We start from the raw sequence: 26,814 nt of genomic DNA on the forward strand, positions 1-26,814 counted from the left end.
ACCATGCCATGGCTGATCCAGGCTTTGCGGGGCCCTGGGCAATTGACTTTGGCGGGGCCCTACTTACCAGGGGAATGGGGGGTCTGGGGTCGTCCCCCCCCAGGATTTTTTGAAAAAAAATTAGCCCTAAAAATGTGATTTTGAGGCGTTTTTTAACTAGTTCCTTTGTCTGCACCACACATGTGACCTAGCTTCCTGCTCTCACATAGAGGAGGGGGAAATGAGTGAGGTATGTGATGGCTGGGGGACTGGTCTCACCATCTATTTATAGAGCTGTATGTCCGATGCCTAGCTGCATCGGGAGCGTGCATGCAAGGCCAGTGGCATAGAAGCTACGTCATCTTGCCGCTGGCTTTGAATATGAAACCCCACCCACCAATTGACGCAAGAAAACCAGGAAGAAAGAAGAGTTTACAGCAGCGAAGACTGGTGAGTAAGGGACATGGGAATACCCCTTTAAGGGCCTCACGCTTCTAACCGACCGACCAGACCTGAGTTTTGTTAGGTCCGGGCCGCGGCACGGGGACCCGCACGGTTCGCCCGGCCCTGGATCCACCCCTGCATGCCATTTAGATTATAAGTCCGTTAGTAAGACTCGGTTCACATTTACTCATTCTGTCAGACAAAATAACACTACACGCTGCACTATTTATTCTGGTAGAATGCAGGAAATCCAATGGACTCCCATTATGGTCAGTGGAATCTATTGGGCAATGGTCATATGATAGATCCAGCACCATTGTTACGTTTGTTGTTCTGCTTCTATGACAGAACAGAATAGTGGAAATGATTCATTCAGATGTGAACAGAGCCTTAGGTTAATGTATTGCTATCAAGAACCATATAATCTCCATAGACAAACTCAACATTACTGAAGATGTCAGTAACTATCAGCAGAGCTCTTTCATAGAACTTCCAAAAATGCTCTTATGAAGCGGCAATACCCATAGACTACAGTTCACACAGGGAGCTTCATGAAGTTGGGTTTACCAGACTGGATTACACCATCAATGAAGTCTGAAACGTCAGCACACAGACCCCGGAGCATTGAATGACACGTCACTGCTAGCTAGTGAATGCCAGGAGAATGTTTCCTGACTGAATAACTGGTGCCAAGTGTAGGATTTGGGGAAGGAGCAGCAATGTTCTGGTTTGCATTGGGGACTTGACTTCCAATGATGGGAAATGTTTCAGCACGTGACGACAATATACAATAGACAATTCTGTGCTGCAACAATTTTGGTGAATCCCTGCTATGTTTCAATGTGCACAATGCAATATCTTTGAAAAATGACCTTGACTGCCCATTTCAGAGCCCTGAGCTCAAACCTACCAATTACCATTGGCATGAATAGTAATGCGAAGTGTGAGCCAGGCCTTATTGGCTGATGTCCATGACATTACTAATACTCCGGGGGCTAAATATTTGCAGCCCCCCGCCAATGTCGTGTGAGAATCTTTCCCAAATGAGCACATATGATATGACATTGTCCCCATCATTTTCAGTCTGTAGATTTTTATTATTATTATTATTTATTTATATAGCACCATTATTTCCATGGTGCTTTACAGATTATTATATAGTATAATATTAATGCCCGTTTTCCCAGTGCGTATTATTGAATATTTTCTGTCTCTACATTTATTATGGTACTTCAGTGTTCAGAACCATTCTGGGCATCAACCAAATCCATGAACCTGTTCTGAGAAAATGATCTCCAATCTGATATTTCACATACTATTGGCGTTCATGTGCATTGGCCTTGAGATAACATAATGAAGAAAGCGCGCCTCGCAGAGCCAAGTTTATTATGTCCAGCAAATCTCCATATAGAGTGTCCTATTGCTAACAAATACCATCTATCTCTTCCCAGGCTTGTACTATGGCTCAGGGCATAAGAGATGATGAGCGAGGAGGAAGAGCCCAGATTGGCATCATAGACAATGAAAAAGATTCCCCCGACTTGATGCAGATAATGACCGCCGTGCTCGGGCCAAGAACTGGTGAACTGAAGGATGCCGTTCCAGATGAGAAGGCGGACCAACAGCAAAAAGCAAATGTCAGGCTCTATCAGTAAGTAAAAGATCTAACCCCTCCGATGTTGTATCTGATACAATGAGGTAAGAAATGACGAATGTCATTAATGCAGGTAGCGTCAGATTTTCTATACTAGCTACAGGATGCGGTATAGTAAAAAAAAATACCGAAATATTAGATAAAGAATAGTTCAATATATTAGGAAAGTGCTAAAATTAATGTCAATCTAGAGCACCATCTACAGGTTATAACAACTACTGCAAGTGCAACAGTCAAATCTCTACTTTAAGGCTGTACTTTAGCAAAAACTAAAGATGCAGCAAGCATATCTACACAATGGACTGTGGTCTAAGGTGGCCAAAGGTGGTCTACAACTATTCCTATTGACGCCACTTTTCTGGATTAGAAGGAATAGTAAATTCCCCATAGTGTTCCCTGTATGAACAAGACATCAGTCTCTCAATGCAGGTTTGTTAGAGTATCAATCTGACTCCCATAGTCCTGCATTGATACACTACAGATGGCATATGGAAAGTCTGCACAGAGACAGATTCAGCATCACATTAAATGGAGATAACAAAGACTTTGCAATTCGAACCCCCATAAACATCACTTTCTTCTTTATTTCTAGTATTGTATAGCATACATGGAGTAACGTCCCTTCTTCATAATATTCCTTTTTTGCAGTGTGTTTGAAAAAGATGGAGACTTGGTTGTGGAAGAAATTGCGACAAAACCTTTAACTCAAGATCTCCTGCAGCACGGGGTTAGTGGAGTACAAAATAAAAGAAACACAAAAAAAAATAATTACATACCAGATTCTAGAATTTTTGGTTATTGCTCTTGCTATTTTCTAATATAGAACACATTTTTTTTTTACTCACAGAAGAATCTGTAAAAATCCTCCCCCTCCCCCTGTACACAGTGGTACAGCATTGTACCTACCAAAAATATCTGAATGACAGGTTAAGATAATATAAAAATATCGTTTTATCATAGTTCATTCTACATGAACATGCTATTGTCCTCTGTTATCAGATAATGTTCGGCTTAAAGACCACTAGGTATATAGCTAAAGAATTCATCCTGAAGTTGGTCACAGACTTTGGATGTATATTGGCTGAATCTGATGTTTCGGCAGGAGCGGCCAACCATCTCATTTATATGGAGGCCTCCTAGAAGATGGCAAGTGGATATGGATTAGGCACCTGGATTTCAAGTGTTTGATCTTTTAGTTCCGGCCAAGAGAAGGTGCCACAGGGAATTTTGACAGATTTACTCCACCCATCCTAGAGAGTACATGCATGCTTGGCTGAGCCAAGCATACATATGTATGGAGGAGACAGGAGAGATAGCTGTCAGCTGAATGAGTACTCTACCAACAGCTATCTAATGTGTATGGCCAACCTGAGATATACAACCATAACTAAAGATCTTCTCCAGCATGCAGGGGGCATTTATAACAGGTTTCCATGTTCTCGCCTGTTGCAGGACTGTCACATTCTTGATCAAGGAGGAGTAAAGATATTTGTCTGGAGGGGGAAAGATTCCAGTCCAGAAGAGAAAAAAGCAGCTTTCACCCGGGCAGTGGTAAGTGCAATGATCATGATATAGAACAATATTACAAATTCCAAGCAGTATTAATATAGAGATGTGCAGGTCATGGGAAAAAATAATTTTCTGTAACAAACTGCCTATGCCGCCATGCTATTCTGGCACTAGCAGTAGTTACCATATTTACAGATAGGACTTTCCTAATCTATATGACGATATGGTCACTATTTGATAATGGTGTGCACTGCATCTTTACAGATACTTGTACATCGGGCTTGTATTAGGGGGTGGTCATCTTAGAATTCCTTAGGGCCCAGAAACTCCCAGGGTAAACTTGAATCATCCAATATTTAGTGGTTTGAGAACAGTATTACGTGGGAACTATAAGGATATATTATATAAATATTATTTGTATATACGTTATAATTGGGCACCATGGTATTTTGGTATTTTGTAGGCTATGTGTGACAGTATTATGCTACTATATATAACAGTATTATGTGAGCTGAAATTACAGTGTCAGAAAAGTGGCAAGTGAGGCCCATCATTATTTGTTTCCTAAGGCTACATTCTCTACAAAACCTTCCATATATGTAAAATATACATTACCTTAATTCCAGCAGCATATGGTCCATTACATTTAGCATAACATAACATTTAGTGAAAGTGTCCTTTTAAATGATTCGGTGTGAAATCCTAATTTTGTTAAATTTAAAGACAAATTTCAGTTGTATCTATTTTTGAAATGGATACTAACTTTTCGACAAACTTTGCATAAATCAAAAGTACAAGCTAATATAAGATACTTAGGAAGAATATGCAAATCTGACTTCCATGACTTAATTAGGATGTCAGTGCCTCAAGTATGCACACCAATAGAGGGCGCTGACTGAGAATGTGCAAGTCTAACTTCCATGATGTAATTAGGAAAACAGAGTCTCAAACTCACCTATAGAGGGCACTCCCTTTACATAATGGAAGTCAGATTTGCATATTCTTCCCATGTTCCTTTGCAGTGGAGTGCTCATGGCTTAATAAGACTCCACACACCTTTATGGTGGTCTCTCCCTATGGAGTGACAATATCCCCTTAACCCTGTCTAAGCCTCTCACCTCTGCCAGATCAGTCCTCTCTACGCCAAGCTGATGAGATGCAAATACATTGAAACAGCTGTCCTTGGCTGAGAAGACTGTATCTGGTATAATCCCAACATCATTGCAAACAAAGGCCTCTGAGAAGGTCGGCATGATGTTAAAGGGAGCGCCCTCTATAGGTGTGTTTGACTGAGACTCTGTCTTCCTAATTACATCATGGAAGTTACACTTGCACATTCTCAGTGAGCGCCCTCTATTGGTGTGCATTCTTAAGGCACTGGCTTCCTAATTACACCATGGAAGTCAGATTTGCATATTCTTCCCATGTTCCTTTGCAGTGGAGCGCTCATGGCTTAATAAGACTCCACACACCTATATGGTGGTCTCTCCCTATGGAGTGACAATATCCCCATAAGATACTTAGTAATATTTCACATCAGAGAAAAATGCTTCTGTTCCCACTTATCTATTTCTTTTCTTTTTCCCCTCTGCACCCTAAACTGACATTCACTCTGAAATCTCTTCTTGAGGCCACATACACATGAACGTGTGGGTCCGTGGTAAAGTGGTATGGACACCACATGGATTGTATCCTTGAATAATCCTGGATCACAAAATAGACAGATATAGGGCCTGTCCTGAGTATTGACCCATGCTGATCCGACGCCCAACACAGGTCTCTTGTAATACACAGGTGTGTGTATGGGGGCCATACAAAGTAATGGCTCAGTGTGTTAGCTATGAAAAACACAACTAGCACGCTGACAAAGCACATGATCATGGGCATAAAGCTTAAAGGAGTTTACCAGGTGTATGATATTGATATCCTATTCTTGAGAGTCCAACAAGGAACAGCCATTTGAAGAGGCTAAAACATTCAAGCAAGTGCCTCTGCCATTTCACATCTATATAAGCAATGAATGTGACATCACTGACTTGTGATGTCACACAACATGCTCACCTGATCACTGCTGCCACTTTGAGGAGCTGATCAGTGGGGGTTCCAGGTCTATGGCCCCCACTGATCTGAAATTAATGACCTATCATAATGATATACCATCAACATTTAAATCCTGGGATAGGCCCGTTAATTCTTCCTGCTATAGCAATATGGACTACAGCTCACAGAGATATTGTATTAAAGATTTACACAGAAGTCTATGGAGAGGTGGGGGTGTGGGGGAAGTAAGCAGGGACTGAGGGAAAGAAGAGAGAAACAGGCACAAGCACATGATTCTGGAGATGCATAGAAAGATTTAATATCACCTCTAGTGTTTTATGACATCATTACTTACTCTGTAATGTCTTATATGATGCTGTTACTACTGAGTCAGAAACAGTAACATATATTGATAGTTCTTAGAACTCAAAGCTTCTAGTTGCAGGTTATAAATAATCATAGTGTTAATTTCTACTATATTATTTTGTAGGGTTTCATACAAGGTAAAGGATATCCGGCTACCACAAATATAGAGGTGTTGAATGACGGAGCCGAGTCCACCATGTTCAAACAGCTATTCCAGAATTGGAGAGATTATGGAGAGACACAAGGACTTGGAAAAGCATACAGCGTGGGGAAGATTGGTAAGATGTCTTGTAACTTTATCTGAAGATTGTGATATAAAAGTCAGCGACCAGCAACAAAATAATGGTGGTCAGTGTGGGACCAAAATCAAGTAGTAGTCTCCTCCATGTAAAATCACTTCCATACAGTACATGGTGTTCTAGAGACCATTAATGATATTTTTTGCATCATTCTTGCTGTTGCTTATCTGTATGCAAATGGTTTCTTCAGTACACCCAGGCTGTGGCTACATCTGTGCCTGTTTTCGACTGTGGTATATTGGGACAGGTCAGTCTTTATATTAGAGACATGGTGGTGACCACAGACAAAATGAGTTCTTTGGCAAATATGATCATGCCTCTACTGTACCAAACAGCCCTTGGACACAAAAAAGGTATTTTCACTACTCTCCTAACTGACCCGACAACAGCATATAAGGAGCAAATCTGTATTCCATTGGATAGTGTGGATCAGACTATGTAAGAGGGGAAGAACAAACTGTGACCGGATGTGAATATAGAACTTTTTCCAATCAATAATATTTTTTGGGTATCAGTGAGATATCTGTCTTTTGCTGATAAAGTGAATGTGGATAATTTGGCATATAGGGTTAGACACTTATACATCTCTATTAGAAGTCTTAGTAAAACCTATCTTCTATTCAGCCAAGGTGGATCAAGTTAAGTTTGACATAAATCAGCTGTACGCCCGACCTGAGCTAGCGGCAGAGCAGCGGATGGTGGATGACGCTTCCGGGAAGGTGGAGGTGAGTACACTAAGTGTTCTACAGACATAAATAGATGCTACAATGTCCCACAATGAAAGACAGAACTGTATACCACAGTATAGTATATTCACGGATATATGATTATAACCATAGCACAGTATATGTTCCCAGACATATAGGATGATAAGACGCACAATACCACTCTGTGCTCATACAATGCTCTTTTTTAGCCATAAGTGTCAGACACATATCATCATGTTTTTATTACTTAAAAGGAACTTGTCAGCAGCTCTAAGGACACTAAACCCTCAGCATATCTTTATACACTGGTGGTTTAGTGTCCTATATCTGTCTATGCTAAGACTGTACTTGAGTTCTAATTCAGAGCTCTCTTGTAGGGAATAATTCACATATATTATCATTACTATAAATGGATTCAGTTTTTATAAACTTTGATTGCAGATCTGGAGAATCGAAAATCTAGAGCTGAAAGAAGTTGATCCAAAGACTTACGGAAGATTCTACGGAGGGGATTGCTACTTGGTGCTGTACACGTATATAAAGTCAGGAAAGCCACATTATCTGCTTTATATGTGGCTGGTAAGTGATCAATGTAGAATTGTTCATGTCTGTTCTCAATGATCTGTCTCCTGGCTGTATTACATAGTAACATGCATAGTATAGAGGATGCATCTCCAGGTAATGGCTCCTTCTTTTAGTTTATAAAAAAGTTAGAGCCACAAATACAAATAATTCTCTAAATATAAGAAACACAAAATCTACAGGAGATACAGTAAGACAACAGAGCAAAGAAGCAATAAACCTACAATAATTGTCAATGCACTTCAGGATGCTGAATTATTACTGTACGCATAAAGACAAAATTGTATTTTCAGTATTGGATGTACATTACAGTATATCTAGATGTAAACTATAAAAAAAAATATTCTATAGGGAACATGTGCTGTAAGGTCTTTTTGCCTTTTTTAAAGAGGACCTTTAAACTATTAATTTCCATTAAAAAAAAAATAACATTTTTGGAGATTTTTCATTAGCCTGTTGCATTATGCTATTTGCTATGCCTCTGTTATTCTTCCTGTAAATGTATGAATAAATTGATAAATGGACATTAACAATCCACCGTCAAAGATTCATGTTCCCGTATACACTGACTGGGCAGCTTCAGATTGGGAATGGTAAATTCATTTGTAAATTTCATATTCAGAAGATATTTCCAGGAGGAATAACAGACCAACAGCACATTGCAGAGGGCTAGAAAAATGAAGTTCCACAATTGTTATTTTATTGGAAAACACAAGTGTTGTGACTTGATATAACAGGTTCTCTGTAATGCTCACTTACCCAGAAAGTCAATGTGTGTTTCCAGTCCACTAGATAGGGGGTGCTAGCAGTGGTGAACCTAGCCTTTCTGCTGCCTGAGGCGGATGACAGGCTGCTAGTGGTAACATTACAGTGAATACAGTGCTTCAGTGCATAACATTTTGTGGTGACTTACCGGAGACGTCCCTGACTAATCGCTCACATTTCCCATCTCTTCCCTCTGGACCGCCATGACCACTTCTTCCACCTGTGATTTGTCTCTGTAAAGTTTGCAACACAAACATCGTTGACTCATCACTTTTCCAGGCGCCTGACCCATATTGTCCTCACCTACACAAAGCCCCTTAAAGAGGACCTTTCATGGGTTGGGGCACCTGCGGTTTTATATACCAATGGAAATCCGACAGTGTGCTGAATTCAGCGCACTGTCGGCTTTCACGATCTGTGCCCCGTGTAAAGAGCTATTGGTACTGGTATTGTAGCTATTCACCATCAGAAGGGCATTCCTGGCAGTCTGTCAGGAACACCCTTCCTCACAGCAGCACCTATAGCGCTGTACTGTGTGAGCGGGGAGGAACGTCCCCCCAGTACTAGTCTATGGATGAGTATTATCAGGAGGGGAGAAGGCGTTCCTCCCCGCTCACACTGTACAGCGCTATAGACACTGCTGTGAGGAAGGATGTTCCTGACAGACTGACAGGAACGCCCTTCTGACGGTGAGGAGCTACGATACTGGGACCAATAGCGCTTTATCTGAGGCACAGATTGGAAAAGCTGACAGTTTGCTGAATTCAGCGCACTGTCGGATTTCCAGTGGTATATAAAACCGCATGTGCCCCAAATCATGAAAGGTCCTCTTTAAATAGTGCCCCTTATTAATAATACCCCCCTTATATTAATAATGCCCCTAATAGTTCCTATATAAACCCCCCCTTGTATTAATGATATGCAGTATTGATATAAGGGCTATTAGGGGCATTATTAATACAAGGGGGAGGGTTGGGATGCTGGAAAAGGGGGAGGGGGCTTTTAAATGTCTGTCTGGCCCTTCTTTGACCTTGAGGACTGTTTTTTGTTTTTTTTTTCCACCCACTTTTAATTCTTGCACTTGGGGGTTAATAGGAGCACTGCAGTCTGTAGGGGGAGGAGGGAGAGAGCGAGCAGGCAGGGAGACGACCTGCTCTCTGCTAAGGATGAGGGGCGGTCGCTGGAGCAGCGCTGCTGCTAATAGGGGAGAGTTATAGCAGCGCTGCGTCCACAGGGCTGCCACAATCCACCGCTCGCTTCCCCTGTCAGGCTGCTGTAACGCTAAGCCAGTCCAGGACAATTCGCACGCAGCTTGTCCTGGACTGGCTTAGGGTCAGTAAAAATGCCGCCCCCGGCATAGCGCCGCCTGAGGCAGTTGCCTCAGGTCTCCTCATTAGAGGTGCGGGTGCTATATAGGCTATAAATTCAAAATTCTCTGAATATTCCTTGAAGAGTCTATAAAGCCTTTATATTTTCCTTCTTCCTTGCAGGGTCGCCATGCTACACAGGATGAGATCACTGCATGTGCCTTTCATGCTGTAGAGCTGGACCGCAAATACCAGGATCAGCCAGTACAAATCCGGGTGACCATGGGAAAGGAACCAAAGCACTTCCAGGCTATCTTTAAAGGAAAGATGATTATCTATGAGGTGAGGTCATCTGCTGTGTTGTGTGATATGACCATCTCTATAGCAGTTACTGTGAAGACTATCAAGATCTCAAGGGAAGTTCCCTACACTTATAGGGAATGTGTCCCAGAAAATGACTTGTATCTAAACCAAGTCAATTTTTGTCAATTCTGTAGGGGTTTCTTTTCTGTAGCTGCCTCATTTACAAGACAGACAAGACAGACAGGATCACAATAGAACATAACACCTCTATAGATAACACCACATAGCACTCATCATTGCCTCCAACTGATGATGTCACAGCCTATCTACTCCCCAGAGAGGCACAGAGCCTATCCCATAATCCTCAATGAGTTGGCCCCAGACTATTGCTGCCTATGGACATGATTTTGCTGTAAAACATATCGCTAAATGCAGCTCAAGCAAAATGTCAGCATCCACAACCATGTACCGAAAATAGAATAAAAATAAAGCTACAATCAGAAAATAAAAACTAATTACAAAAAATTGCTACATTTCATTTTCTGGTTCCAATAAATAAAATTAAAAACTGTGATTTTTTTTTTCTGAAGCTGGATGGACAAGGCTCTTAGGTTGCATATAAGGGATCTGGCTCATGAATTTCATGGTTCACAATTTTTGGTGTATTGTTACAGACATAAGGACTGTTCTGTATTGATCTATTCAGGGACCTTCTGCTGTTTGTGTCAAGACATAGACAATAGATAGATAGATAGATAGATAGATAGACAGACAGACAGACAGACAGACAGACAGACAGACAGACAGATAGATGATAGATAGATAGATAGATAGATAGATAGATAGATAGATAGATAGATAGATACTGATGAAATCATCACAAGCCCTTATCAATGGCATCAGAGTTCTGTATTAATTATCAAATATTGTGTCATCTAAAATTTTACCTGTGTATTAGGGAGGAACCAGTCGCAGTGGGAATACGGAGCCAGAACCTTCGGTCAGACTGTTCCAGGTCAGAGGAACAGATGAATATAACACAAAGGCCACCGAGGTCCCCGCCAGAGCCGCTTCTCTCAATTCCAATGATGTTTTTGTATTGAAAACTGATACCATGTGCTACCTGTGGTGTGGAAAGGTCAGTGGTTACTCTATATATTACCCTATAGTCTGTACATTCCCATCTATAAGTTTATGACATAATATTCAGAATAATATCTGTTTAATGATGTCATTGTATTTTACCCCTTAGGGCTGCAGCGGAGATGAAAGAGAAATGGCAAAGACAGTGGCCAATATTATCTCCACACAAGATAAACAAACCATCCTGGAGGGCCAAGAACCTGCTGAATTCTGGGTGGCTCTGGGGGGAAAGGCTCCTTATGCCAGTGATAAGAGGTGGGTGCATATCTCTCTCTCTACATATATATATATATATATATATATATATATATATATATATATATATATATATATATATATATATATATATTAGCTAGTACCCGCGACTTCGTCTGCGGTGATTGTAGAAGTGTGTATATACAGGCGCGGGTAAGGTTTTCGTACTGTGTATAAGGTATGTGATATAAAATGTAACTGTGTATCTTGTTTTTGTTGTAATTCTGAGAGCACATGAGACTTTTGTGTTGAATGTAATTTGTATTTCAGCTGCTATACGGTGTTGGTATAAACTGTACATAGTGTCTTTGGGACAGAAGTATTTCAGGTTAATATACTTTGATATACGACATTGTATGAGTTGTTATTTTGCGCCAGTACATGTAAGTTTTGGGCACAGGATACTCTTGAGCAAGCAACATAAAGTCTGGCCCTGTGCATGACAGTTTAGTAACTCCATGCGCCTCTTATTAATAGCAATTAACCCCATAATGTCCCTCACATTAACCCCTGTGTAAGAGTTACTGATAGAGATGAGCGAGTACTGTTGGGATCAGCCGATCCGAACAGCACGCTCGCATAGAAATGAATGGACGTAGCCGGCACGCGGGGGGTTAAGCGCGCTGGCTACGTCCAAGCGGAAGTACCAGGTGCATCCATTCATTTCTATGGAGCGTGCTGTTCGGATCGGCTGATCCCAACAGTACTCGCTCATCTCTAGTTACTGATATGTGAGAGACTTGGAGGTAATAATTAAGTATCTTCATTACTGAGGTCTTTTATTAGTACCTCCATATGTCTCACATATTAGTAATCTTTATATGGGGCACACAGGGGTTAATATGAGGAACATGATGGGGGTTATTCCTATTAATGTGAGGCACATGGATTTACTAACACTAATCTAATAACCCCAAATGCCTGACATTACTGAGAATAGGAAGTAAAGGAAGGTAGCTGTGTGTTTCTTACTTTCAGTTTGCTAGCAGCTTCGGCAGGAGCTATCACTATAGCAGGCATAGACCTGAGCGATTAAGCTCCACCCCCTGGGTTTCCTGCACCCCTCTCAAAGGGGAGTGTCCTTATTCCTCAGCTCTAGCAGAGACTTCATTTAAATCTTGCAGGTCCTGTGCTGCTGGCATGCCAGTGAAATATGGCAGGAGTGCCACTCTTGGCATGTGTGCCAGGGGTTGCTGACCTCTGCTGTAGAGGGTAATATGAATTTTGTGGCTTGCTATGGTCCAAAGTGTGTGAGATTGCAGAGATAGTGATGTGAGTTTGGGTTTTGTGGGGGTCCTGGGAAAAACGTATGTGCGCTATTGTGACGAAAAGTAGCCTATTGCGCAATCGAGTGTAGGGACTATGTTTGTGGAAAATTTCAGCCAAATCGGTTGAGCGGTTTTTGCGTGATTGACCGCCAAACATCCGAACATCCAAAGGGTCCTGGGAAAAACGTATGTGCGCTATTGTGACGAAAAGTATCCTATTGCGCAATCGAGTGTAGGGACTATGTTTGTGGAAAATTTCAGCCAAATCGGTGGAGCGGTTTTTGCGTGATTGACCGCCAAACATCCGAACATCCAAAGGGTCCTGGGAAAAACGTATGTGCGCTTTTGTGACGAAAAGTAGCCTATTGCGCAATCGAGTGTAGGGACTATGTTTGTGGAAAATTTCAGCCAAATCGGGGTCCAAAGTGTGTGAGATTGCAGAGATAGTGATGTGAATTTGGGTTTTGTGGGGGTCCTGGGAAAAACGTATGTGCGCTATTGTGACAAAAAGTAGCCTATTGCGCAATCGAGTGTAGTGACTATGTTTGTGGAAAATTTCAGCCAAATCTGTGGAGCGGTTTTTGCGTGATTGACCGCCAAACATCCGAACATCCAAAGTCACAAACTCACAAACATTTCACATTTATAATATTAATAGGATATATATATATATATATATATATATATATATATATATATATATATATTTACCTGTTATTTATTCACTGTCTGCTATGACAATTAGACTGTATTTTTAATTTTTCTGCGGAAAGATTACTATACATTTGAATTGATACCCCACGTTGCAGAAAAGCATTTTTTTTTTCTTGCAGATTTTTTCGCGTTTTTTTGAGCCAAAGCCAGGAGTGGATTGAGCAGAAGGGAAAAGTATAAGAACTTCCTATATAGTTCCCATTTCCTTTGTAGCCACTACTGGGTTTGGCTCAAACAACCGCAACAAAATCTGCAACAAAAAAAGCTGCTTTTCCGCTTTATGGGGCCTCAGCCTTAAAGGGTCTTTTAAGTCTTTTCAGAACTTAAAGGGAGTCCATCATCATAGCCCATTATATCAAGTCAGCCCCAAATACATAGTTCCTGGTCACCTGAATCATACCTCTGTTGTCGAGATATCACATTTTTTTTCAATATCCAGATGAGCTTTCTGGAGCATTGAGGGTGTTGTCTCCCCCGCTCCCCCATAAACTATTTAGAACCTTTGTTATTGCACATTATTGTCCTGTGCTTTACTGCTTTATGCCCATGTGTTTATATTTGTTGTATAATACATTTATGATTTTTGTGTAATTTTTTTGTATAGATTCCAGGAGACAACTGTGCAGTATAAACCGCGACTCTTCGAATGTTCCAACCAGACGGGTCGTTTCATTATGACTGAGCTGGTAGCTTTCGACCAGAGTGACCTTGATGAAGATGATGTCATGTTACTTGATACTTGGGAAGAGGTACAGTATATGATGTCTGACAGAACAAACAGTATATAACAGTATAATCCCAGCGTCATTGCTAAACAAAGGCCTCTTGGAAGGTCGGGCATGAGGCTAAAGGGAGCAGCCATTATTGGGTTATTTCACTGGAATCCTGTCTTAAGACAGGCTTGCACATTCCAGTGAGCGCCCTCTATTGGTTTGCAACAATGAGGCAGCAACTGTCTTCCTAATTACATCATGGAAGGCGGATTTGCATATTCTTCCCATAGTTCCTTGCAAAGTGGAGTGCTAAAGGCTTAACAAGTCTCCACACACCTATATGGTGGTCTCTCCCTAAGGAGTGACAATATCCCCCGAACCCTGTCTAAGCCTCTCACCTCTACCAGGTTATAGTCCTCTCTACATCGGGCTGATGAGATCCAACCAGATCGAAACAGCTGTCCTCGATTGAGAGACTATAACCTGGTAATAATCCCAGCGTCATTGCTAAACAAAGGCCTCTTGGAAGGTCGGGCATGAGGCTAAAGGGAGCAGCCATTATTGGGTTATTTCACTGGAATCCTGTCTTAAGACAGGCTTGCACATTCCAGTGAGCGCCCTCTATTGGTTTGCAACAATGAGGCAGCAACTGTCTTCCTAATTACATCATGGAAGGCGGATTTGCATATTCTTCCCATAGTTCCTTGCAAAGTGGAGTGCTAAAGGCTTAACAAGTCTCCACACACCTATATGGTGGTCTCTCCCTAAGGAGTGACAATATCCCCAGAACAAACAGTAGCAAGATAAATTATTGCACAAGCCAAAACCAAAAAGTAACCAAAGGAATGTCTATTTTTTAATATTAGAATAAGACGGAGTTTACATCAGCTTCAACAGCTTCTTCTGTTTGTCCGTTCCATCAGAAACAGAAAAACAATATAAATTTGTGATCTGATCATATAATCAACAAATGAGGGGGAAAGTGCTTTGGGGTGTGCCTTAGGGCTAGTTCACACGGGGACATGGACGCTGATTTTGACAGCGGATTTCGCGGCCAAATCAGCGTCCATACAATGTATCCCTATGTGAACTGCTCGCTTTTTTTTTCTGCTAGCTCGCTAGCAGAAAAAGAAGCGACATGACCTATCTTTCGGGCGGAAGCCGCTCGCGATGAGCCGCGGCTTCCACCCAGCCGCAGCGCCCTCCATGTCGGCTCATTCATTTGAGCCGACAGCGGAGGTGAGAGCCGCGACCGCGATGGTCGCGGCGGGAGCAGTTCACATAGTGTGGACATTGTATGGACGCTGATTTGGCCGCAAAATCTGCTGTCAAAATCAGCGTCCATGTCCCCGTGTGAACTAGCCCTGAGCTTTGTTTCCAACTTTAGAATCCCAGGCAAAGCACTTTTCCCTCATTGGTCTATGAAAAAATCAGCAATTTGCAAGAAAATGGGGCTCCAAAACTGAATAACAGAGGCATATGGAAGCTGTAGGATCACCTCTACATGGCAGTGTTATTAGGTTTATAACCAATTTACGGTTGACAAGGTCCCTTTAAGAGAGTTATGAAATCCCTGACTTACACTGTCTGCGAGCTGTGTATTCTTATGAGATACAAATTTACACATTCTCCTCTGTTTTCTTCTTATGATACGTTTCTCTATGTTAGCTCCAACAAGCTGAAGGAGTAGAGAGCAGTGTGAAGCTGTTCTGTATCTCATTTAAATACACTGGAGATTCAGCACACAGCACTCACAGATGGTATAAACGGTGTCAGTCAGGGGAGCTTTAATCTTTGCAGCTAATAATTGAATGGACTTGCTATATCACAGCTCCCTTGTATAAGGCAAAAATTATACTTTTACCAGGACACTATATATGGGTAAGATGCAGAACAACAAGAAACACAGGTTTTGTTGGGGAAAGGAGGTAACTAAGAGCCAGGAGGATTTGGTAGTTCACAAGATGTCTTCTACACAACACAGAGAACGCTGAAGAAGAGATCCAGTTATGGACTAGTAGATAGCCACCAATGTGAGGGGTATAATGAAGAGATTATAAGTACATGTAAATGTTCAAACTGAAATTATGTTTTTACAGTCAAACCTAATATAACCCTTCCTTGTGTTTTCCTTAGCTGTTCCTTTGGATTGGCAAGTCAGCAAATGATTATGAGAAAAATGAATCCATTATCTCTGCAAAAGAATACCTGAAATCCCATCCGGCCGGCCGAGACGTAGCTACTCCAATAATTACAGTGAAACAAGGTCATGAACCTCCGACCTTCACTGGCTGGTTCAGTGCCTGGGACTCTCACAAATGGAGTGTAAGTGCAAACAATCTCTACAGATCTGTCTTATAGGAAAAGTAATTGGTTACTTTCCATGAATAATATACTGAGGACATGTTACACTTCAGCAAATTGTATTTTAAAGCTTACCTCCAATAAAGAGTCTTTTTTTTTTTTTACATAAGACTCTATGGAGAGGGGAGGGGGAGGAAGAGGCTGCTGCTCAAATCATTGTTGTTGCTGCTACATTCTGCTACACTGTCAGTGAAGGAAAGCTCTTCTGACGCTGCTGTGTAAACAGTATAAACTTGAATACACTAGGATTAGGATAGAAACATCTGAAAGAAATACATACATGAAACTTCTTTTCTTGAGCCAACCTTGTTCATCATTTGAAGGCATCACATGGCCCTTTGTATGAGAAGAAGAAAGTCTTACATGTACATTGCAACCTGTTTGCAGATGAAATGAGATGTATTAGACAATGCAAAAGTGCATATGATGAAACACAGACTTGTTAATAAATCCCATGAACATATGCTAATACTAACAATACCCGCGACTTCGTCCGCGACCCCCTACCTCCTTGCACGACCCACCTGCAGCGCGGCTCTGGCCCCTTTTCTCCCCCTGCCGCGAAACCCTGCCTCCCCCCTTCCCCCCCCCGGTCTCCCCTCACACTTCCCCTGCACCGCCAATACCCGTGACCCCATGTTCCTCACCCCCCGCCACCCCGGTCTCCCCCTCTTCCCCCCTGCCTCGTACCACGACTGCGGCCTCCCCCTCCCCATGCCTCCGAGCTGCCCCCCCAACCCCACTCCCGTAGCGTGACCCTGCACACCCCCGCCCCCCACCAACCCCACTCCCCTGGTGCTACCCTGCCCCCCCAAAACCCCTTTCAAAACCCTGCAACCTACGGTGATGGTAAGTCGCCTATATTTCTTTCCAGGTGCCATTGGAGGTATGTGTCAAATTTCACTGTAATCCGTTGGAGCACTTCGGCGTGATTTGGGAACAAACATCCAAACACACAAACCCACAAATATCCAAACACACAAACTTTCCCATTTATAATATTATAGTAGGATATTGTCTCCTCTGCTTATTTTCCTGTTAACATAGAATTGGTCTTTTCCCAACAGTCTGACTTGTCCTATGAAGACATGAAGAAGAACCTGGGTGATGTCTCTGCCATTTCTCAGATCAGTGTGGTAAGTCTTCTGGATTTTGTTACTGTCACTTTACTTACTGTAAGGCTTTGTGGTATGAGTTGTTACTAGAAATATTATAATAGCATACAAGAATATTTGTAAAATTTCTCCATAGCTTCTCTGGTCCATCCCTGCAGAGATCACAGTGTACACTGAGATGATGGGGCCCTATTGCAACAGAATGGACCAAGTGTTTATTTCACTCTCCATCCACTTTCTATGACCCTTTGGCCAATTTCAAACTCCTACTTTGAGAAAAATGAAATTCTTTTATAGATTCTTCTCACCCGATAGCAAATGGGATTGGACTAAACCTGAGTTGTACCACCTCTCTGCAAGGGCCTCATTGTAGCCATGGTCTGCCTCTGTTGTACATGTGCCCTTGCATGAGATGACTGAGAATAGTATGATTATACGGGTTTATCAGGAATCGATTTCAGAAATGACTAAAAGTGCAGAACTTGGTACAATAAAAGAATAACTCACCTGGCAAGTCCCTTCCCCCCTCTAGCCCTGATACTTTGGAGGTCCCTCATAGTCTTTATTGATTTGTCCTACAGTGATGACATGATGTACATGTATGTGACCGCTGCAGCCAATCACTGACCTCGGTGGTTATGGGCCATACATGTACATGATCTCTCAGCCAATCACTAACCTCAATGGTAAAAGGCCATACATTCACTTGACTGCTCAGCCAAACACTGATCTCAATGGTTATGGGTCATACATGCAGATAGCTGCTCAGCCAATCACTGACATCGGTGGTTATGAGCTATACATGTACATGACTGCTCAGCGAATCACTGACATCGATGGTTATGGGCCATACATGTACATGATCTCTCAGCCAATCACTAACCTCGATGGTTATGGGCCATACATGTACATGATCTCTCAGCCAATCACTGACCTCGATGGTTATGGGCCATATATGCAGATAGCTGCTCAGTCAATCGCTGACATTGGTGGTTATGGGCCATACATGTACATGATTTCTCAGCCAATCACTGACCTCAATGGTTATAGGCCATACATTCACTAGGCTTCTCAGCCAATCACTGATCTCAATGGTTATGGGTCATACATGCAGATAGCTGCTCAGCCAATCACTGACATCGGTGGTTATGAGCTATACATGTACATGACTGCTCAACCAATCACTGACCTCAGCGGTTATAGGCCATACATGTACATGACTGCTCAGCCAATCACTGGCCTCAGTGGTTATAGGCCATACATGCACATGACTGCTCAACCAATCACTGATCTCAATGGTTATGGGTCATACATGCAGATAGCTGCTCAGCCAATCACTGACCTCAGTGGTTATAGGCCATACATGTACATGACTGCTCAGCCAATCACTGATCTCAATGGTTATGGGTCATACATGCAGATAGCTGCTCAGCCAATCACTGACCTCAGTGGTTATAGGCCATACATGTACATGACTGCTCAGCCAATCACTGACCTCAGTGGTTATAGGCCATACATGTACATGACTGCTCAGCCAATCACTGACATCGGTGGTTATGGGCCATACATGTATAGTATCACTGTAAAGAAGTAAAGAGAAAATTATGGGAACCAGAATAGCAGCAGGGGATTTAATATGTCAGTGTAAGTTACATACCGTATATTTTATTTTACCCCATTCTGCTTTTGGTAAAATCTCTGGATAAATCCTTTAACTTCTCAGTATTGATGGTTTGCCTAATGGAAAATCTAGCCGTAGCCCTTACGTGAATTTATATTGTGTTACTTTACATTTTCTTTCATAGGACTTGCAAAACACAAATCTAAACAGCACAAACAAGGCTGGTGCCCAAGTAAGGAAGGAGAATGACAATGTAAGCATTCCAGTATATAAGTCACACGTCAATGGTGGCGCGCCAAAAACCAATGATAATCATGCCAGCTCCAATGGAAATCAAGCACCAACTCAGAACCTCCCTAATGTAGAAATAGTGAGCAATGGAAATAAAGTCTTCGATAAGAATTTGCTTCTTAACAAAGTTGCAGAAGATTTACCTGATGGTGTAGACCCCAGCAAAAAAGAGGTAAGAAGACCCTGATAATGCCACATTAACACTTGTATATGTGCTGATCTGTGTATTACTGAATACAGCAAAGTCTTCAGATCTATTTACATGAAATTGGAGTCATGACACATGGCAAAGCCCCATAGATGAAATGGAACGGCACCATTACTCTTGTCCCTTCCCTATCCCCATCAATTCTTACCAAGCCTTCCTGTGTCCGGGGAATGGCTTCTCCCCTCTTCCTGTCTTCTAGTGGTGGGCGGAATAAGTTAGCTAGGGAGATGGGGGGAGGGTGGCAGGGCCTGCTCCATAATTTCTGGCTCGTAAATGCAGCCCAGACAAACAGCCGCAAAAACTACAGCTATGAGAATGGGCCCATTGAAATGTATGCTCCATACTAATATCCACAATTGCTGATAAAATTAGCTCGTGTTCATGAGGCCTTAGGCTCAGTAGCATAACTACCGGGGTAACAGCGGTAGTGGCTGCCACAGTGCCCGGGACATTAGGGGGCCCAGCAACAGCCATTACCACTGCATTTTTTTTTTTTTTTTTAATAAGCCGTTACCAGCTGTAGTAACGGGCCCCATTTACTTACTTCTCCTGGCTCTGGGCCTACTAGTGTGACATCCCTGATGTCACATGACCGGGGCCTGCGTCCTTATGCATCGTGACGCAGGGCCGGGTCATGTGACGTCCTATATGTCATTGAAGATGGCCAATGTTTGTATCCCCCCCTTGGGTCTTTGATTATTCTGCTCTGGAGTCTGAAAAGACCCCAAAGTATAATAATTGTTCATGGGTGTCCACAATGGGACATAATAGTATGTGCAGGGGCCACTATGGGGCATAATACTGTGTGCAGGGGCCTCTATGGGGGATAATACTGTATGCAGGGGCCACTATGGGGCATAATACTGTGTACAGGGGCCACTATGGGGGATAATACTGTATACAGGGGCCACTATGGGGCATAATAGTGTGTGCAGGGGCCATTATGGGACATAATACTGTATGCAGGGGCCACTATGGGGCATAATACTGTGTGCAGGGGCCACTATGGGGCATAATAGTGTGTGCAGGGGCCACTATGGGGCATAATACTGTGTGCAGGGGCCACTATGGGGCATAATAGTGTGTGCAGGGGCCACTATGGGGCATAATACTGTGTGCAGGGGCCACTATGGGGCATAATAGTGTGTGCAGGGGCCACTATGGGGCATAATACTGTGTGCAGGGGCCACTATGGGGCATAATACTGTGTGCAGGGGCCACTATGGGGCATAATACTGTGTGCAGGGGCCATTATGGGACATAATACTGTATGCAGGGGCCACTATGGGGCATAATACTGTGTGCAGGGGCCACTATGGGGCATAATACTGTGTTCAGGGGCCATTATGGGGCATAATACTGTGTGCAGGGGACACTATGGGGGATAATACTGTGTGCAGGAGGGGGGACACTCTGGGGCATAATACTGTGTGCAGGGGCCACTATGGGGCATAATAGTGTGTGCGGGGGAAATGTCTGTCAGTTGGGGTCTTTGGCGTCAGTCGGGGGGGCCCCATGTCAAAAGTTCGCCATGGGGCCCCACCATTCCTGCTTAGACTTATAAATGTGCCAAATTTAAAAAACATTGCGCAGCAATTGCTAGATTGAGCACAAATTCTGTCAGGGCAGACTCCAGAATCTGACCTACTTACATTACTGAGATTGTTTTCTCTTTTTACAGATGTATCTGTCCGATGGCGATTTTGCCAATATTTTTGGAATGTCCAAAGCCCAGTTCTATCAACTGCCCAAATGGAAGCAGCAAAACGTCAAAAAGCAATATGGCCTCTTTTAATAAATAGAATTTCTAATTTGTTTTTTTTAAGTTGTAAAACCCACAATTCATCATTCAGAGAGAGAGAGAGAAGTCCCATACACAGTCATTATATACTTATTAACCTCCATGACTATTCAGACCTGACAACCTGCGCCCTCTAGTGTTTGATTCTATGGACTTTGATGTCTCAGGTGACCTGACCTTCCAAATCTCAGCTATTTTACATTGATTACTTGTGCTATACTACACTATTTATCCGCTTCTTTATAGATAGCTGCTGATTATAAATAACGAATCTTGGTAAAGTGTTCATAAGAGTAGTTTTAGGACGACCGGCTGACATTGACTACAATATAATTTAATGACTGACATTACCCAAAATATAATTTACTGGCCGACATTATTTACAATATAAATTACATTGAATATATTGATCAGCTCTCAAACCCCCCCCCCCCCCCCCGAAGCGAAGAAGAATGGACAACACATTCCCCACTTACAGTCCCAGAGAAGATCCTGATATGGCTTTTGGGGGCGGCTGTGTCCATATAGAAGGGAATGCAGCTGTGATGAGATTATTTAGTTCCTTCCCTTTAAATATAACATGAAAATCTTATATAAGTGCGATTACTGTATAATCGGATTGAGGATATTGTGCCTTTAAATACATGCCTATTCTTTTATAAATGTATTATTTTATATTATATATCCATATAGTGTATAGTATATAGTGTAGAGTATATCCACAGCTTCTTCCCAACTCCGGATTTCACACACAATGTATCTCTCTGACTGCAGCATTTTATTCTCAGATATTTTATATGTATTTTGATCTGTTCATTATTAATTTTAGCTCCCACAATAAATCTGATAAATGTCATTTACTGTCTGTATACTGGATTGTGATATTTTATCGATTAGATCCTGTCGCTCCATAAATCTCAATAATGTGCCATTGTCCAAGTCTTATTTTCTATTCTGTTAGTTTTGTTTAATTTAGTGTGTGATCCAATAAACACTGTGTAAATTCCCTCGTTTGTTCTCTTCTCTTGGTTGGAAGAATGAAGAAAAGGTCTGAATTACTGAAGAATTAGAATTACTAGTTCTCTAGGAAGCAAGTCCATAAGAAATCTACAACTAATAGTAAAGATAGAACTATGTGTAAAATAGGGAGAGAGAAGACATCGCAGTCTAAATCCATAGACATTAATATGGAGTAGATGAAGTTGGATGGAAGACACAGGCCTGCCAAGCCCTATAACCCGACAGTGTTGATCCAGGGGAAGGCAAAAAAAAATAAAACAACAAAAAAGCAAAACCACGAGGCTTAGCTCCTATGCAGACAACCTTATGAATGGTCAGTATGCGATCCGGGTTTTTCTATGGGTCGGCAGTCTGGGTCGCAAAATATGGAACAGGTCCTATTTCTGTCCGATTTTGCAGCCCTGCTTCCGCGGCTCCTATTCAGCAGGGCTGGTGCACGAGCGGCACACAGGGGACATCAGTGTGTCGCCCACAAGCTGCCTGTGCCATTCATTCACGGCCGCCAGTTAGCACGCAGCTGTGTGCAACTGGCTTCATACCAGTATAAAACCCTGGATCAACTTGTTTTTACCAAAATCTAAAACCCATAGCATTTTTCCATTCAAGAAAAGCATCCAGGCCCTCTTTGAGCTTGTGCCATGAATCCACCATGACTACATCCAGTGGTAGAGACTTCCATAGCCTCACTGCTCATATAGTAAATACCGTATATACTCAAGTATAAGCCGACCCGGATATAAGCCGAGGTCCCTACTTTTCCCCCTACGCCCAACAGCAGCACAACTGGAGTATTCTTGCCCCTATGAGCTGTTAGGACAGGTGGAATTTTTAATTACCTAACAGCTTTTGACCCCTATAAGAGGCCCGAAGACCTGCTCCTCCCTTGTGTTTTTTTCTGTCCTGTGGGACAGGACAGGGGGGAGCAGGGGTTCTGGCCTCCTATAGGGGTCTGTTCTCCCTCTCCCCCCTTCTGTTGTTACCTGCAGCGGAAGTCCGTGTTTTCTTTTTCTTTCAGGCCGGCTCTCCCTCCGCCGGGTGGGTACTCGTGCCGCGCACTTGCATCTCTCCACTGCGCGCCGGGGCTCCCTGGTAGGGGGGGGAAACTTCGGGCCTAGGAACCTTTCTTCTGGGTCCGCCGGCTGGGCCCTTCCCCTAGAGGACGAGCAGTAGCACCCTTTCTGGGCTGGAGGGGAGTTTGTTTCTCCCCTAGGCAGCCTACAGCTCCTCTGGCGCCGGGGGGGGGAACCCTCCATATCCTTGTTTTTTGGCTGCTCGTGCCGGGGGCGGTCCCTCCAGGGAAGCCCCTCCCCCTAGGCCTTTAAATTTCTCCTACCTTTCAGTCATTGCTTGTCGCTCCGGTTGCAAGCATCACGAAGTAACTCCTTGCAGTGATTCGTGCCTGTAGAAAAGAAGTGTTCCTTTCTGCATTACTGAGGTTTGGTGGAGGTGGCCAGGGGAGAGGGCCAAGTTATGGAGGGACAAATTTTGTTAGTGCTGTTTTTCCTTTTCCTTAGAATGTCTTCTTCGTCATCTTTGGTTAATCCACCTCGGAGAAAGGCGGTGTCCAAGAGAAAACATCTTATGTGCGCCACCTGTAGGATGCCGCTCCCAGATGACTCCCAGTACAGATTCTGTCAGGGATGCAGAGCGCCCTCCTCTGAGGCCACTCCTATGCGGGAAATGGTTTCCTGGGTCAAGGGGTTCGTCCAGGATTCTATGAATAGGATGGAGACGTCCATCTCCCACCTCGCCAAGAGACCGCGCTTGGAATCCTGTGAGATATCTCTCCCACCCCTGGAAAACCTGCGCCTCAGAGATGTGGAGTCCTCTGAGGCGGATTCAGATGACGAGAAGGAGATTTTTCCTATGGAAAAAATGTCAAGGGTGTTCAAGACACTCAGGATCCGGAACGGCGGGAAGTCCTCTAGACGTAAGAACCGCACCTTCAGACCCTCATCGGAGATGCTTCGTCTGATAGAAGCAGAATGGAGACACCCGGAGAAGCCCTTCGCTCCTTCCAGACGATTCAAGACCCTATTTCCTATCTCTGAGGGGCAATTGAAAACTTGGGGTCCCCCGCCAAAAGTTGACGTGGCTGTGGCAAAGTTGTCTAGGCGTACGGTCCTCCCTACTGAAGATGGCTCAAGCCTGAGGGATCCCATGGATCGCAGAGTGGAGAGTACTTTGAGGTGAGTGTACTCTGCCTCCTCTGCCCAAGCCTCCCTTGGCATTGTGGCCAATGAGGTAGCCTTAGGTTTGCGGGCAGAACTCTCCTCTCTCTCCAGGGACATCGACGCTGGAGTGGACTGGGACGACCTTCTGGTGGCAATGAAGGATATCACCCTGTTGGTGGACCACCTGACGGAGGCCACTCATTTCCAGACCCGGCTAGCCGCCAAGTAAATGGCCCTGTCCACAGCCGCTCATCAACCTTTGTGGCTGAAGCCCTGGAGGGCCGATCTAACCTCCAAAAACAGCCTGTGTGGCCTCCCCTTCGAGCCCGGCCGCCTATTTGGGAAGGAGCTCGACCGCATCATGGAGGGATTGGCCGACTCCAAAGGGAAGAATCTGCCTCAGCCCTTGGAGGGTCAAGGCTCCTCCTTTCGTGGACGTGGAGGCCCCAGAAGAGGAGCCAAGGGCCAGAGGCGGTCTGGTAGAGGAAGAGGTAGGGGCGCGCCCCGTGGGCGTAAGCGTGCCTCCTTCTAATCCCCCCACCTCTTCACCCACCCCCCCCCCCCCCCGTGGTGGGCGGTCGTCTTTCCCACTATGTGGATGCCTGGCGCCAGAATGTTGGGGACCCCTGGGTCATACAGATGATCCAGGAGGGTTATAAGATCAATTTTATTTCCCAGCCGCCAGAGAAGATGGTAAGAACCCACCCTCTTCAGGGCTCCAAACAACTTCATCTGGAGAAAGCAATCCAGGAGTACGTGGACAAGGCCACGCTGAAGGTGGTACCCCACGCAGATCAAGGCACAGGCGTCTATTCTCCAGTCTTCTTGGTCCCCAAATCATCAGGCGAGTGGCGCATGATCATCGATCTCAGATACCTGAATCATTTCATCCGCAAGGTGCGCTTCCGCATGGAAACCATCAGGTCAGTGCTGCCTTTTTTTACAGCCGGGAGATCACTTCGTCACTCTGGACCTGAAGGACGCCTACCTCCACGTACCTATCTTCCCGGCACACCGAAAGTTCCTAAGGATTGCCGTAAACCTAGACGGGAAAGAGGCGCACTTCCAGTTCGCAGCCCTCCCGTTCGGCATATCCTCCGCCCCCCACACCTTCACAAAGGTCATAGCTCCGGTCGCTGCCGCCCTGCGCCTTCAAGGCATATTCATAGTTCCGTACCTGGACGACTGGCTTCTCAAGGCTCATTCAATGGAGGTTCTTACCACACAGGTGCAGACCGTTGTAGCTCTACTAGACAAGCTGGGGTGGCTGGTAAACTGGCAGAAGTCAGTGGTGGTGCCATCAACTCAAGTTCAGTTCCTGGGACTTATTCTAGACTCTCTCAGCATGAGGATCTCTCTACCCTCCTCTCGCAAAAGGAAGATTGCTCGGGCGGTTCATCACTTAGCCACTACACGGAGGGTCACCATCAGGACGGCTATGAAGGTCCTAGGATTGATGTCCGCCACCATAGAAGCAGTTCCTTGGGCCCTATGGCATATGCGCCCATTACAGAACAAGATCTTGAGAGTCTGGAACCACAGTCCTACAGGATTACAGAAGCCTATCCAGTTAACCATCAGCACCCGGCAAACACTGCCCTGGTGGACCCATCTGCGCGATGGGAAGTCCTCGGTCCAGCCCGCCTGGACCCTGTTGACTACAGATGCCTCCCTCACAGGTTGGGGAGCTCATCTGGGGGAGACCCCGGTACAAGGTACGTGGAATCAGTGGGAGAAGACGCGCTCATCCAACTGGCGCGAGCTTACCGCAGTTCATCGAGCTCTTCTGTCGTTTGCACCGGTTCTGCATAGGAAAGCGGTCAAGGTAAGGTCGGACAATCTGACGGCAGTCCATTATATCAACAAGCAGGGAGGAACCAGGTCCCCCTCGCTCCTGCAAGTTGCCAACTGGATCTTCTCTTGGGCAGAATGGAACCTCTCCCAGCTGGCCGCGGTACACATCCAGGGCCGCCTGAACATCGTAGCAGATCAACTCAGCAGAGGCCGCCCTACCGCAGGCAAATGGTCCTTGGATCAGGACATCTTCCACTACGTGACCAGGAGGTGGGGTCTCCCTGAAGTGGATCTGATGGCCACCCAACACAACGCCAAAGTAGAAAGGTTTTGCTCCCTGTACCGGGAAGACAACCCTTTGGCTGTGGATGCCCTGTC

General features: G+C 44.1%; 1 protein-coding gene across 1 annotated transcript in view; it reads left to right on the top strand.

Annotated features, from left to right (window-relative positions):
* VILL (villin like) overlaps positions 1–21,847 on the top strand; it is a 74,338-nt gene extending 52,491 nt beyond the window's left edge. The window contains exons 7-20 of the mRNA XM_075271488.1: positions 1,875–2,074; positions 2,726–2,804; positions 3,530–3,628; positions 6,117–6,270; positions 6,916–7,016; positions 7,440–7,577; positions 9,836–9,994; positions 10,914–11,093; positions 11,208–11,353; positions 13,940–14,084; positions 16,185–16,373; positions 17,480–17,548; positions 19,333–19,611; positions 21,329–21,847. Coding sequence (XP_075127589.1) covers positions 1,875–2,074; positions 2,726–2,804; positions 3,530–3,628; positions 6,117–6,270; positions 6,916–7,016; positions 7,440–7,577; positions 9,836–9,994; positions 10,914–11,093; positions 11,208–11,353; positions 13,940–14,084; positions 16,185–16,373; positions 17,480–17,548; positions 19,333–19,611; positions 21,329–21,442 — 2,052 coding nt within the window. The 3' untranslated portion in view covers positions 21,443–21,847. The remainder of the gene's footprint in view (positions 1–1,874; positions 2,075–2,725; positions 2,805–3,529; positions 3,629–6,116; positions 6,271–6,915; positions 7,017–7,439; positions 7,578–9,835; positions 9,995–10,913; positions 11,094–11,207; positions 11,354–13,939; positions 14,085–16,184; positions 16,374–17,479; positions 17,549–19,332; positions 19,612–21,328) is intronic.
* The last annotated feature ends 4,967 nt before the right edge of the window (positions 21,848–26,814 follow it).

This window comes from Leptodactylus fuscus, chromosome 4, assembly GCF_031893055.1.
Source record: "Leptodactylus fuscus isolate aLepFus1 chromosome 4, aLepFus1.hap2, whole genome shotgun sequence".
NCBI classification, from domain to species: Eukaryota; Metazoa; Chordata; class Amphibia; order Anura; family Leptodactylidae; genus Leptodactylus; species Leptodactylus fuscus.